The 12939-nt window shown below is 41.3% G+C and overlaps 1 protein-coding gene across 1 annotated transcript in view; it reads right to left on the reverse strand.

The window, feature by feature from the left end:
• Positions 1-12939, reverse strand: part of ERC2 (ELKS/RAB6-interacting/CAST family member 2) — a 981774-nt gene that overhangs the window by 701601 nt on the left and 267234 nt on the right. Inside the window, 1 exon segment of the mRNA XM_031952165.1 lies at positions 4869-5024. Coding sequence (XP_031808025.1) covers positions 4869-5024 — 156 coding nt within the window.

The raw sequence follows: 12939 nt of genomic DNA on the forward strand, positions 1-12939 counted from the left end.
AGTTTCCTGATCTGTGAAAGGAAGTGATTGGGTTGGACATCCTGTAATGGCCCCAATGCTGATGGGGGAAGAAAGGGGCAGTGGGGGAAGGGGCCAAAGAATATCTTTCTAAGAGAAATGTAATCTCCTTGGTGGGGGAAGGGGAGACGTTCCTCCTTGCAGCCATAATTGGATAAAAATGGGAAATGATGCAATCAGAAATGCAGGCCCGCAAAGGCAAGGGGAGGCTGAGCCGCGGCCGGTCTGAATGACATCACACATTTGGAGGGCCCGTGTGAGCATCGCACCCACTTCATCTCTCCTGAAGGCTCTTCCCCCAGCTCCATCTGGGACGCCTCGAGCGCCCCACAAGAGACGAGCTCGCCAAGAAAAACAGCTTCTTTGTCATCCCGATTCAGCCCTCGCATCGCTAGGAGGGCACGCCGGCAATGGAGCAGCCTGGGCCGGGGGCTCCCAGTCTGTCAGGGGCTGGTGAGAAATATGCTGGAAATCCAGAACAAAGGGGCCGACCGGCGCGGGCGGTCGAGGGCATCGTTGGCAGCTGCCGGGGAAGTGGGAGCTCCAAAGGCCTGAGCGGGGAAGCAGCCGGGCCCCAAACGGAGCCTTCTTCACAGGGAGGACACCCGGGAATTCCCCCCCTGCTCATTATTCAAAGGACAAAGAGGTGGCGGCCAGTGGTAGAGTACCGGCCTTTAGTTGAAGAGCGGCCCAACGAGCTTCATTAGCCGATTTTGACCCAAAAGGCTGAATTGGCGCACCATTATTTTGCCAGTTAAAAAAATAGCATCCAACCACTGTTTGTTGTTTGGGATAATGAAGATGGAGTCAAAATTTTGCCAGGCCCTCAACATAAAAGTCAACATTTTGTTTAGAGAAAACCCATACCCTAATCATCCCTCTTAGAATGTTGAATCCTAACTCCGTCATTTAAAAATAGGAATGGAACCATTGGGGTGGCACATGATCCCACAGGGGCTTGCAAGCTTGTGTTTCTCAAATACATTGAAAGAGAAAGAGAGGGAAAGAAGGGGGAGAGAGGAAAGAGGAGACAGAAAGAGAGAAACAAGAGACAGAGAGAGACAGAGACAAAGAGAAAGAGAAACAAAGAGACAAAGAAAGAGAAAGACAGAGAGGGAGAAACAAAGACAGACAAAAAGGCAAAGAGAAACAGAGAAAGATAGAGAGCAAAGAGAAAGAAAGAAACAAAGACAGAGACAGAGAGACAAAGAGAAAGAGACAAAGAGAAAAAGAGACAGAAAGATTTAAAGAGAAAGATAGAGACAGAAAGAAAGCGACAAAGAGACGGAAAGAGAGACAAAGAAAGACAGAAATAGAGATGGAGGGAGAGAAGGGGTTAAGAGCATTGTGAGAGGAGGAGAAAGAAGGAAAAGAAAGACAATGATAGAAAGAGGGGGGAGGGAAGGAGGAAAGAGGGAGAGAAGGGGGGGGGAGACAGAGAATGAGAACAGATTATTTTAGGTAAATAAATTAGATGTTTGATAGTGAGAAACATATGAACTTTATCTGAGCAGATAAAGATGCAGCCCCAGACCCCGTCCAGCCTTCCAGGCTGCCCACGTGCTTGGATCTTGGGCCACAGCTTCACGTTGCTGCAATTGTTTTCTCACCTGGAGCTGCTGTAGATCTAGAGCTTAAAGGTACCTTAGGGACTCTCTAGTCCCTAACTCCCTCTCTTTACAGATGAGGAAACTGAGTCCCAGAGAGGTCACATGACTTGCTCAGTGTCACACAGGTAGCAAGAGGTGGGCTTTGGACTGAAATCTCACCCTTCCCTCAGATCAGACTGACCGAAAGGATCTCACTTCCTTATGGCCACTAGTGATGAAGGCTGCAGCTTGGGGAGTCCCTTCTAACAGACTCCAGCCAGGGTTCAGATAAAAATCTCTCATTCTACAATATGGAAACAGCTCATAAAATGACTTGGCCAAGATGATACAGCTAATTGGTCCCCAAATTAGGGCAATCTGCTAGGATCCTGATTCCAAGGCCATCTATCTAAAACACATTTCTTCTTGGTCACTTGTATTTATCCATGAACCCACATGTGTGCGCTTGCATGTGTATATATTGTGTAGACATATCCATGTGTGTGTCCACACACAAACACACCAGATTTGTGATATCATTCACAAAGTAATCTTCCAGTAAGAAAGTCCCTCTAGGGATGCAGATAGCCTCCTGTTTGGTCTTAAAAATATGCCTGAAACAGAGACAAAGGAACTTGTGCATGTGCTGGGGCCTGTCCCGAGTTGGTTCTAATTCCAATGATGGACGCTTGGTAGAGACGACTGATTGGATCAATCCCGCCTCATGAAAGCCACGCAGCTCTCCCTCGCCACAGAGCATCGCAGTTCCACTGGCAGTGCCCATATTTGTCTCTTTGCCTTTGTCCTTTGGCTCCTTTTATAATAAAGACTTGGACTCAGTAACCTAGAAGCCCGAGGGCCCCTCACTCTCGGGCACAAAAAGAGCCTTGTCTGGCCTTCCACCGCCAGCCAATCGTGGGCTCTGGCCTCCAGACCAATGTGGCCCCCACTGATAGGGATCGTGACGAGCGGCATGATGAAGATCTTCTGGTGACATGGGTAATGGCGAGATGATGAACAGGGCTGCTGAGAGACGTGAGGAGGGCGGGCGATCAGAGAGTCCTGGCCAAATGTGGCTGGCCCAGCAGGCTATCTCTGAGCCTCTGGGACGACAGAGATGCCCTCCTGAGAACCGGACTGGGCAACTCCATTCCTCCGATGCAGGGGATGTACCTCTGATATAGGGGATGTACCTCCGATTCCATCCAGAGAGGGGCTCCCCAGCTGTAAGAGGGAGCCAGGGAACAGCAGCTGTTTAAGAAAACGGATCTTTCATTTTGTCAGACCCCAAACTGAAGGAGTGATATGGGATCCTTCCAAAATTCTCCTTGTTGAGTTCCAGGTTCATCTACTCAGCCAAAGGGCTAAATTTCCTAACAGACCCTAACCATTCTCTTGTACTGACATGGGGAGAAAAGCACGACTGTGGGAAGTCACCGGCCCTGGAGATTTCAGTCCGAAGCCCACCTCTTACTACCAGTATGACACTGAGCAAGTCAGGAGCTCAGTTTCCTTATCTGTAAAAAGAGGGAATTAGATACTAGATAATCCCTAGGATTCCTTTAAGCTCTAGATCTACAAGCTTATCTATCACTTTCTATCACTTCACACTTTAGAGAAATCTAAAGTGTCTGAGCTATATAATCAGCTCAGAATCTATGATTCTGGATCCATAGCTCTATACGAAGCAGAGGATCTGAATTTGAAACTCACTGACTCCCTCGAATGGGCGATTTTCAGGTTCTTCCACCAAAAAAGAATGGCGTCAGGCTCAATGGCCCAGGAGGTCAGCTCTAGATCCATGATTTCGGCACATTTGCAAGAAAGCCACAATGCACAAAAGGAAGGCACCAAGTGGTCTTCCCTTTCCAGCTGTCTTTGTTTCTAACTTGAAAAAGAAATCCTTCCTGCTCCCCTACAGTTTTCTCACAGAAAACCACAATAGTCTAACACTCCCTCCCTTTATAAAGAAATAAATAGGATTTAAACCTGGAACAAGAACACAGAGGCAATCAAAGCTTATTGTAATACAAAGATTTTAGTTTTAAGAAGAAATACCCTTGAGACAGAGAGAGACACTTAAAAAAACAAAAGTACGAGAAAGATCTGTTCAGGACTCCCCCTGAATGAAACAGATGAACAAACCAAAATTAAATGTAGAAGAAATAAGGCAGGCCTGACTGGAAGTAGGCAGGAGAGGGGAGAGGGTAAAAGGGGAGGTGGAGGAAAGGGAGAAGAAGAAAAGAAGGAGGGGAAGACAAGAAGGAGAGGGGAAGAAAAAAAGGAAGAAGTCCAGTACTTCAACTTAAAAAATATAAGCACAAAGCTACTATCTCAACTGATCTAGCAACACTCCACGGCAACAGCCAAAAGAATATCAGAAAGATATGAACGAATAATTTCAAAATTAGAACAAAAATGGAGATTAGACGGAAAGTTCCTTCTTCTCATTGTTGAAAATCCAGGAAAAAAGAGGAAAGAACCAAGGAAAGCTTCTCCTAAGGAGTAGGGAAGGGAGGGAGGAAGAAAAAATTGGGAACTCAAAACCTTACAAAGAGAATATTGAAAACTATTTTTATCTGTAAATGGGGGTGGGGGGGAAGTATTAATGAAGGTAGGTACGTCCGTACTGTACTTTCTCCCCAAGACAGCAAGTCATCTGATATAGGACTGGTGGACCTTCCCAGGTGGAAATTGCCAGGGGGACAGATGGATAACTCATCCAGAACTAGGAATCTTAGAACTGCCTGGGGCATGAAGAAGTTAAGTGACTTAGTGTTACCAAGTGTCTGAGGCTGAATTTTAACTCTGATTTTCAGGACTCCAAGCCCAGCTCTCTATTCACTGCACCACCTTGCTATACAGTGGAAACATGGAAACTACTCATAGAAAAAATACAGATTATAGTATTTCCTTTCTATGACCTGAAATCTAAACATTTACATTGCTCAAGGTCTCCAATTTTTCCAGAAGAATCATAGGGTCATTGCTCTCAAGCTGAAAAAATGCCTGAGAACTCCTCTCCTCATTTTACACTGGAGGAAACTAGGGCCCAAGAAGTTGAGATCATTGCCCATGAGGAGGTAGAATTTGGACCCAGATCCTTGGCCCATCGAGACAGCAGATTCGCCACTGCTTGACAGCCTTTGGACTCTACAAATGACCATCAATGTTATCCCAACCCAAAGATCCCATCCTACTTTTCTGGATGGTCCAACTCCGCAAGGATCAGAGTCACGGGCCCCTAAACTCGGACTGTACCTTGTTCTTCATGAACTTGGAATGGCTCTTGTAAACCTCCACTTGCTTGATCTCTTCTTCACGCTCCTCCGTATTCAGGACCCCATTGGCTTTCAGCATCTGGATCTCATCCTCCAGGTCCCGGATGTTCCGTTCCAGTGAAGCAATTTTTGTGTCCTGTTGGTGAAAAATAGAGGAAAAAAAATATGTTCAGTAGGCCCAAAATGGGATGTAAGGGAGGGAATCATGGAATACAAATCTATTCACTAAGCAGCTCGAAACAGAATTAGAAATTATATTAGATAATAAAAAAGCATTTTTAAACATTTCCTACAATTCTGGGTACTGTGTTAAGCAGTGGGAATACAAAAAAAGGTAAAATAATCTATATTAGAATATGCATGAGTATATACGCGAGTATGGGCATAGAGATCTACAGAGATACACATATCTCCACAGAGAGATATACTTTAATATCTCTATGTGAGACATGTCGCTCTAATAGATATGGTAATCTGATCTAGCTATATCAGAACATATCTAATGTAGAGATTTATATCTATATATTTAAAAATTTACAATCTAGATAGAATATCTATTTATATTTGAATATATATCTGTGTGGAGATTTGTGTCTCTATAGATAGCCATACATAAATATATGCATACACATACATATACATATAGAAATAAATACATGTATATATGTGTATGTGTATGTATTTATGGCAGCAAGATGGCTCATGTGATAGAATTCTGAATTTACAATCCAGAAGACCTAAGTTCAAATCCCACCTGGGCAAGTCACTTAATTCCCATGTGCCTCAGTTTCCATATGTGTAAAGAAAGGATAATAAAAGTACCTACCAGCCTGGATTGTAAGGATCAAATAAGATGCTATTTGTAATTTGTCATGCCATATTTTTCAGTCATGTCCTGCTCTTTGTGACCCCATTGGGGGTTTTCTTGGCAGACATATAGGACTGGCTTTCCATTTCCTTCTCCAACTCATTTTACAGATGAGGAAACTGAGGGAATAGGGTGAAATGATTTGCCCAGGATCACGCAGCTACTGAGTGTCTGAGGTTGAGTTGACCTAGGAAAGAAGTCTTCCTGCAAAGCTTTTTGCAAATCCAGATGAATGTTATTTGTTAATAAATATTTATGTTTATTTAAAAATAACCTTTATGAGCATGGAAATGAAGGCACTCTGATTAAGTACCTAAATTTAACTGAACTTGTCATACTGCATTAAGGATTAAATTTACAAGGCAAGTCAAGAGTAATAGTAAAGGTATCCAAGAAAAGGGGAAAAGATGAGGATGATGATGAGGAGGAGGAGGAGGAGGAGAAGGAAGAGGAGGAGGAGATGGATAGATGAATGACGACAATAACTATCATTTCTACTGCTACTGAGAAGAAGGAGAAGAAAAAGGTGGAGGAGAATAGCTGACATTTATGTGATATTTAATAGTGCTCTGAGGATGCTCTGAAGACATTACTTCACTTGAACCTTATAACAAACACTCACCCAGATTTCATTTTTTACATTTCATGGCCAGAGAAGCTAACTCACAGAGAGCCTGACTGATTTAATTAAGGCTCTCAAAAGAGCCTTGGTCCGAAATGACTCTAGAGGGAGTTGATCCAATTTTCCTCCTCTTACAGATGAGGAAACAGAGACCCAAAGAGGTCTCACAATCTTCTCAGTCAAACAGACAGCACACAGAACCTCTGACCCAAAGTCAGGGCTCTTTCCCCAACTGTTTACACTGCTTCAAAAGTGCCAGTCAGGATGTGAACGCGGATGTTGCCGACTCCCAAATCTAGTACTTCACTCACTATCTCCATCACGCTGTCTGACACCATTTACATCAAAATCTGTATAACTTGGGATATAGTTCCCAAGTCTGTGTTTCCAAAGCCACTTGTACAACAACGTTCTATCCCCCATATATTTCATAACTGAACTGTAGAAGACATGTTTGGAATTTGGCTCTGGAATAGGTTGAAAGTCAAATCCATTGATATGGATAAAGATGGCACCAGAAAAAAGCAAAGCTCAATAAGGGGTCCTGATTAAATGTTACTGGTGCTCTAAAAATGGAGACAATCTGGAGAAAATATGGGCAGAGTTCTGGAGACAGGTTCTAAGCCTAAACCTGTGATATTAATCAAGTCATGAAGTTGATAAACGGTTCTGAGCTTCTGCCAGAATTCCGAATCAAAATGAGAACAATAAGATATTAACATGAATTAGCTGATTAGTATTAGTGAGACTTCCTTCAACAACCAATCAGCATTTTATTATTATTAATATTATTTCATTTAATTATTCATTCACTAAATCAATTATTAATTTATTTAAGATCGTTTATCATTAAATTAATTTAAGAATTTATTAAATGCCTACTATGTGCCCGCCACCCTGAACCAAAAAGATGTATGAGTTAAACTTCAAATAAAGAAAGAGATTTTTAAAAGACAGAAATAATGAGATAGAGCATTCTAGGTATGGGGACAACCTGTATAAACAAAAGCAAGAGGTAGAAAGTTCTGTGTCAAGAATAAATAAGCCAATTTGACTAGAACTTGGAGCATATGAAGAGGAAAAGCTGGATCTTCAACTTAAAAAGGAAGATTGTCTAAAGGGCCAGATGCGGTTGCCCATGGAGCTCATCAACAAAGGATCAAAATATACGCAAGGAACACCAAAACAAAGGCATAGAATCTAGGGTGGGATAAAAACAGGACCGCAATCCTCCAGGGAAGAGTGTAGTGAGTATGAGGGGAGGCTGGGAAGCAGCACTCAGGTCAATGAAAGGATTTTGCTTTTTAGTAATCTGGAAAGAGGCCGAAATGGGCAACAGGGAAGCACTAAGACTACTGATTTGAGTGGGTGTTTTATTACTCAATCGAGTCCGACTCTTCGTGACCCCATTTGGAATTTTCTTGACAGAGATACTGAAGAATTTTGCCATTTCCTTCTCCAGCTCATATTGCAGATGAGGGACTGAGTGGGTGGGGTGATGTTAATGAACAACAGTGATTATTTTCCTCTGTTTTCAATTCTAAAGGGGATTACCATCTTTTGGATGAGAAGGATGGAACAAAAAGAGTTAACAAGGAGTCAAAAACAGAGATGAGACAGATGTTCAGAGAACACCCAGGTTTTCCAAAGAATTCCAGTCTCCAAGCCCTGGATCCATTAAACTACAACATCCAGAAAGAACTAGTTAATGTGATTATTGATCTATTGTTGGGAACCTTTGGAAAATCATAAATAATAGGTACTGGGTTACAAGATTTAAGGACAAATTTCCTGATTTTCCACAAAGGGATGATAGTAGAGTCTGCCACTGACACGCAAGTGAGTTTCATTTCTGCCTCTAGAAAAAGAATATAACGCGTTATTAAAAGGGTGATTAAAATTGGTGATTATAAAAAGGGTAAAATTGTGATTCACTGCAGAATGGAAATAGCAATTATTAAAAGCCAACACGACTTCATCATGAATGGGTCATGTCACACAAAGCAGACGACCAGCCTGGTTGAATCTAAGAAATGATGAAGACAAATTATACCTAGCCTTCCATTTAATAGACTACCTCATTCTATCTTTGTTGACAGGGTGGAGAATTGTCGAATAGCCACCAATGCTACCAGCTAGATTAGGAAATGGGGGAATGACGGGACCCAAAGAGTAGCCACTGAGTTCACTGTTATCTTGCAGGGATGTCTCTGGTGAAGTACCCCAGAGATCAAGTTTTAGCCTGGGCTGTTGAACATTTTTATCTCTGACTTGGATGAAAGCTCGGCAGACATTCTTGCCAAATTTGCAGATGTTATGAAGTGGGAAAAGAGAGCTGTCATGATTGGTGAGGCTATCCAAAAAGATCTCGAAAGAATGAAAACAGAATTTAATGAGATCGGAATTATGAAAGATAAAGAAAAAATCTACATTGAAAGTTCAGGAAGAAAAGGGTGGATCTGAAGAACAGATCAAGTAAAAAAAAATATCTGGGGATTTCAGTGGACCATAAACTCAACATGAGTCAACAGTAACATGGCAAGTTATTGATATCCTAATCTAACCTTAAGAGAGGGACACTGTCAGCAATGAGGGGTGTCAGCATTTTGCTATCCTCTGTCCCCATAAGACAATATCTGAAGGAGTTTATCCAGTTCTAGACATTTTAGGAAAGATACTGACAGCTGAGAGGGGGGTGTTAATAATAACAGTGAGTACTTGAAGGTTTTTTCATGCCTAATCTAACTTGATCCTTATAACATCCTTGTTTGACAGCCATTATTATTATTTTCCCCATTTTGTTAATGAGAATACAGAGACCGATATGGACAGTCAGAGGGTTAGAGTGAATTGTCCAGGGTCACAGACCTAATAATTATCTAAGAACAGATTCGATTTCAGATCATCATGACTCGAAGGCAAGTATCCTGTTCACTCTAAGCAAAGCACTTCTCAATACTCTCAGGAGTCAAGTCTACAACCATTTATTAAGAGCCTGCTGTTTGTCAGACACTGTGCTAAATTCTTTGGCACACATTTAGAGGAAGACATCAAGGATGGTGTGAAGACCACAGATCTTTAAAGCATCAGTTGATTAAAGAAACTAAAAAGGTTTAGCCTGGGGGCAGGGGGAAGTGGGGGGAGGGAAGCAGGAAGGTCTTCAGAAGGATATGATTATTCCCTTCAAGAATTTAAAGTTTTATGATGTGGATGAGAAATTTTATTTGTTCTTCTCAGCTATGGCGTACAGAACAAGGATTAAGGGGAGGAATCTTTCAAGTCCTAGCTGAAACCCACCTTCTACAAGAAGTCTTTCCCAGTCCTTTTAAAAGTGTCTTAGCAGCAACAACAAGACTATACAATGATCAATTCTGATGGACGTGGCTCTTCTCAACAATGAGACCATTCAGACCAATTCCAATGAAGAGGGAGAGAATGTCAGATTTAGGGGATGAGCCAATGAAAAAAAGCATGGAGTGGCAAAATGGTGGTTGGTATACAAGGAATAGTAAGGAGGCCAGTACTGCTTAATTAAAAAGTACGTGAAAGAGGAATAAAATATATTATTTAGCTGTGTGACTCTGGGCATGTCACTTAACCTCAACTGCCTCAGCACAATATATATATATAATTTATTAATCAATTAATTTAATATTAATAAATTAATAAATAAAAAATGAAGATGAATTAAAAGTATAAAGAATAAAGAAGCCAAGTTCTGAGAGCTTTAAAGGCCACACAAAAGATTTTCTATTTGAGCCCAGAAGCAATAGGGAGTCACTAGGATGTACTGAATGGAACAGGAGTGAGGGAGGTGACTTTTTCCTTTAGCAAAGTCACTCGAGCAACTTAGGAAATGCTGGACTGAGGCAAGGAGGCTCTCAGGACCTGCTGCCATGTCTAGGCAAGAGGAGGTTTAAGGTTAGAATGGGACCTCCATACAATGGGGTTAGCATCAGAGGACAGAAAGGGACCTTTACAAGAGAAAAAGGTAGAAATATAATAAAATTTGTCAATGGATTGGGTACGTGAGGTTAGTGCCAATGAGTGATGGAGGATGAAATTATGCTTGTAACCCAAACTGAGAAGGAAGACAGTGGTTTTCTTGATGGCCGTGTAGAAGATGGGAAGGAAGGAAGGCTCAGGGGGAGAAATGAGTTCTTTCTGTTTGGAACATGTAGAGTTCAGAGGTCTCCAGTTGGAGAAGTCCCAGGGAAGAGAGTAGGGTTGGATCCATTACATCTAGGAATCGTCTTCAGAACCAATCATTGAGTCTGTGAGAGCTGATGAGATGACATCTATCACCGTGTGAGAGAGAAGGGAGGGAAGATCATTCGATTCAAAGAGGATTCATTAAGTACCTACTGTGTGCCAGGCACTGGGCTAGGTGCTGAGAAGGAGCCAACATTACGCCAAGGCTAAATTAAGATGTATAATACAGCAACAGCAAGATTGCATGATGATCAACTGACAGGCGGCTCTTCTCAGAAACCCAGTGATTCAAAGCAATTCCAATAAACCCTGAATGGAAAATTCCATCCACGTCCAGAGAAAGAACCATGGAGACGGGATATGGATCAAAGCATAGTAGTTTCACCTTCCTTTTGTCATGCTTTTTTCTTTCTTATGTTTTCCCCTTTGTTCTGATTTTTCTTTCTCAACATGACTCAAATGGAAATATATTAAAAATGAATTCATATATGAGATTACTTGCTAGCACAGGAAGGGGAAAGAAGGGAGAACTCAAAATCTTACAAAAAATGAATGTTGAAAACCTTTTTTACATGTATTTGGAAAAAAATATATTATCTAAAAAATTAATATGTACAAGGCAAATAAATACAAATCCTCCACCAAATAATTTCCTGGTGGGTTGGGAAGTAGGAACATTAATAATTGGGGGGATCAAGAAAAACCTTATGTAGGAGATGGTATCTGTTATGCCTTCTGTTTACCAGTATGTCTGTTTCTAAAATCCACATGTCCAGTATCCAAGAGTGAATTTCACTGTGGTAAGATCTGCAGAACCCAGATCCTTAAACACCTCATAATGAGTCTAAGGTTACCATAAATGCTTTTGTTGACTTTCTTACAAGTCCTTTACATCCTGTACTATTTGTACATCTTTAATTTGTCACCAATTGGTGTCGAAACAGTTGGCTTCTGATGATTGGCTGTTGTGAATTAGGCTTTTTGCCAACATATGAGGTGTCAGCAATTAATGAAAATGCCATCTCTGAAAAGAGTCACATAGAGCTTTTTTGCTGGACTATTGGGAATAATATTGGAGCAAAGATATCCCAAAACAGGTTAAAAATTAAGTCCTGCAATCTAGTGAAGATTCATTGGCCTCTTCCCATTAGAAACTGAATTCTACCAGGCAAAACAAAAAAAAAAATCTGTGAGATGGCTTTGGATTTAGGGTAATTTTCCCAAACTAATGAACATCCTTTTCAGTTTTATTCAGCCACAGGTGTTCTGCATTATGTCAAGCTAGAAGAATGAATGGGTATTGTAGGAGACACTTCAGGAAAGATATGCTTTCTGGGTAATAATCCTGTCCCCATTTAGGAAGACTGCTTCAAAAGAAGCAAAAATCGACCTTGGCAATCTACAGGAAGCCTTGTGCCCAGCCGGAAAGAAATGTGAGAAAGCGATTTCAGTTCCCTCCAAGAATGGGAGATGAAGGAGACAAAGGGGATCTCTGGTTCAAAGGACAATGACCTTTGTCCTTGGACAAATGGAGAGTTGGCCAAGAAAGTCAAGCAGCAGTGATGGAAATGCAACTCCTGAAATGGGACACAAACAAAATGGTGGCTATGGCAACTTATTCTCCTTTCCATCTCATTTTGAGGAATTAGGAGTGAAGATTCCTTTTTAGCCACCAAAGCCATTCAGAGTAGAGAAACTGCTAAAATATGGCTGTATTAGATCATACAACATGTTCCAAAAGTCTCAGCAGAGTTTTAGATTATTAGCTCCATTAAAGCTTTAAATGGCACTAAAGTTTTGGGGATAATCTATACACTTGTCCTTGCACCTACTACTCATTTCCTGCTCCATTTCATAATTTCTTCAAGATCTAAAAGTTCAGGAAGATCTGTACTCCCACTTTTTCAAAGAAGGCAATTTTGAATGAGGAGATTCCTGCTCTGTTAATAAGTAGAAAGCTACCTCCTTCATCTGCTTAACCTTAAACACTGAGGACTCTCTTTCTTGAGACCTCCTGGTATCTGTAATAAAGTGTTCTCCTTCCCCCATGAACGTAATTACAAAAAGTCCAGACTATCTCTACCGAACCAACCAATCAAAAGAATAAACTAGATGTAAAAAAAAAATCCTTAATTAACTTGGAAGGAATAAAATATTGTGATCAATGGATGAAACCAGATGAGTCACAGAAGCAGTGTTTGGATTCAATGGAAGAATCAGACGTACCTGCAAGCCTACAGAGAGCACAGCAAGCCAATGCACAATTGGGCATTCCAGCAAAAGTTTCAGCTACATATATTTTAACATATTTAACATGTATTGGATTACCTGCCATCTAGAGGAAGGGGT

The sequence above is a fragment of the Sarcophilus harrisii genome, chromosome 1 (genome assembly GCF_902635505.1).
Source record: "Sarcophilus harrisii chromosome 1, mSarHar1.11, whole genome shotgun sequence".
Taxonomy (NCBI): domain Eukaryota; kingdom Metazoa; phylum Chordata; class Mammalia; order Dasyuromorphia; family Dasyuridae; genus Sarcophilus; species Sarcophilus harrisii.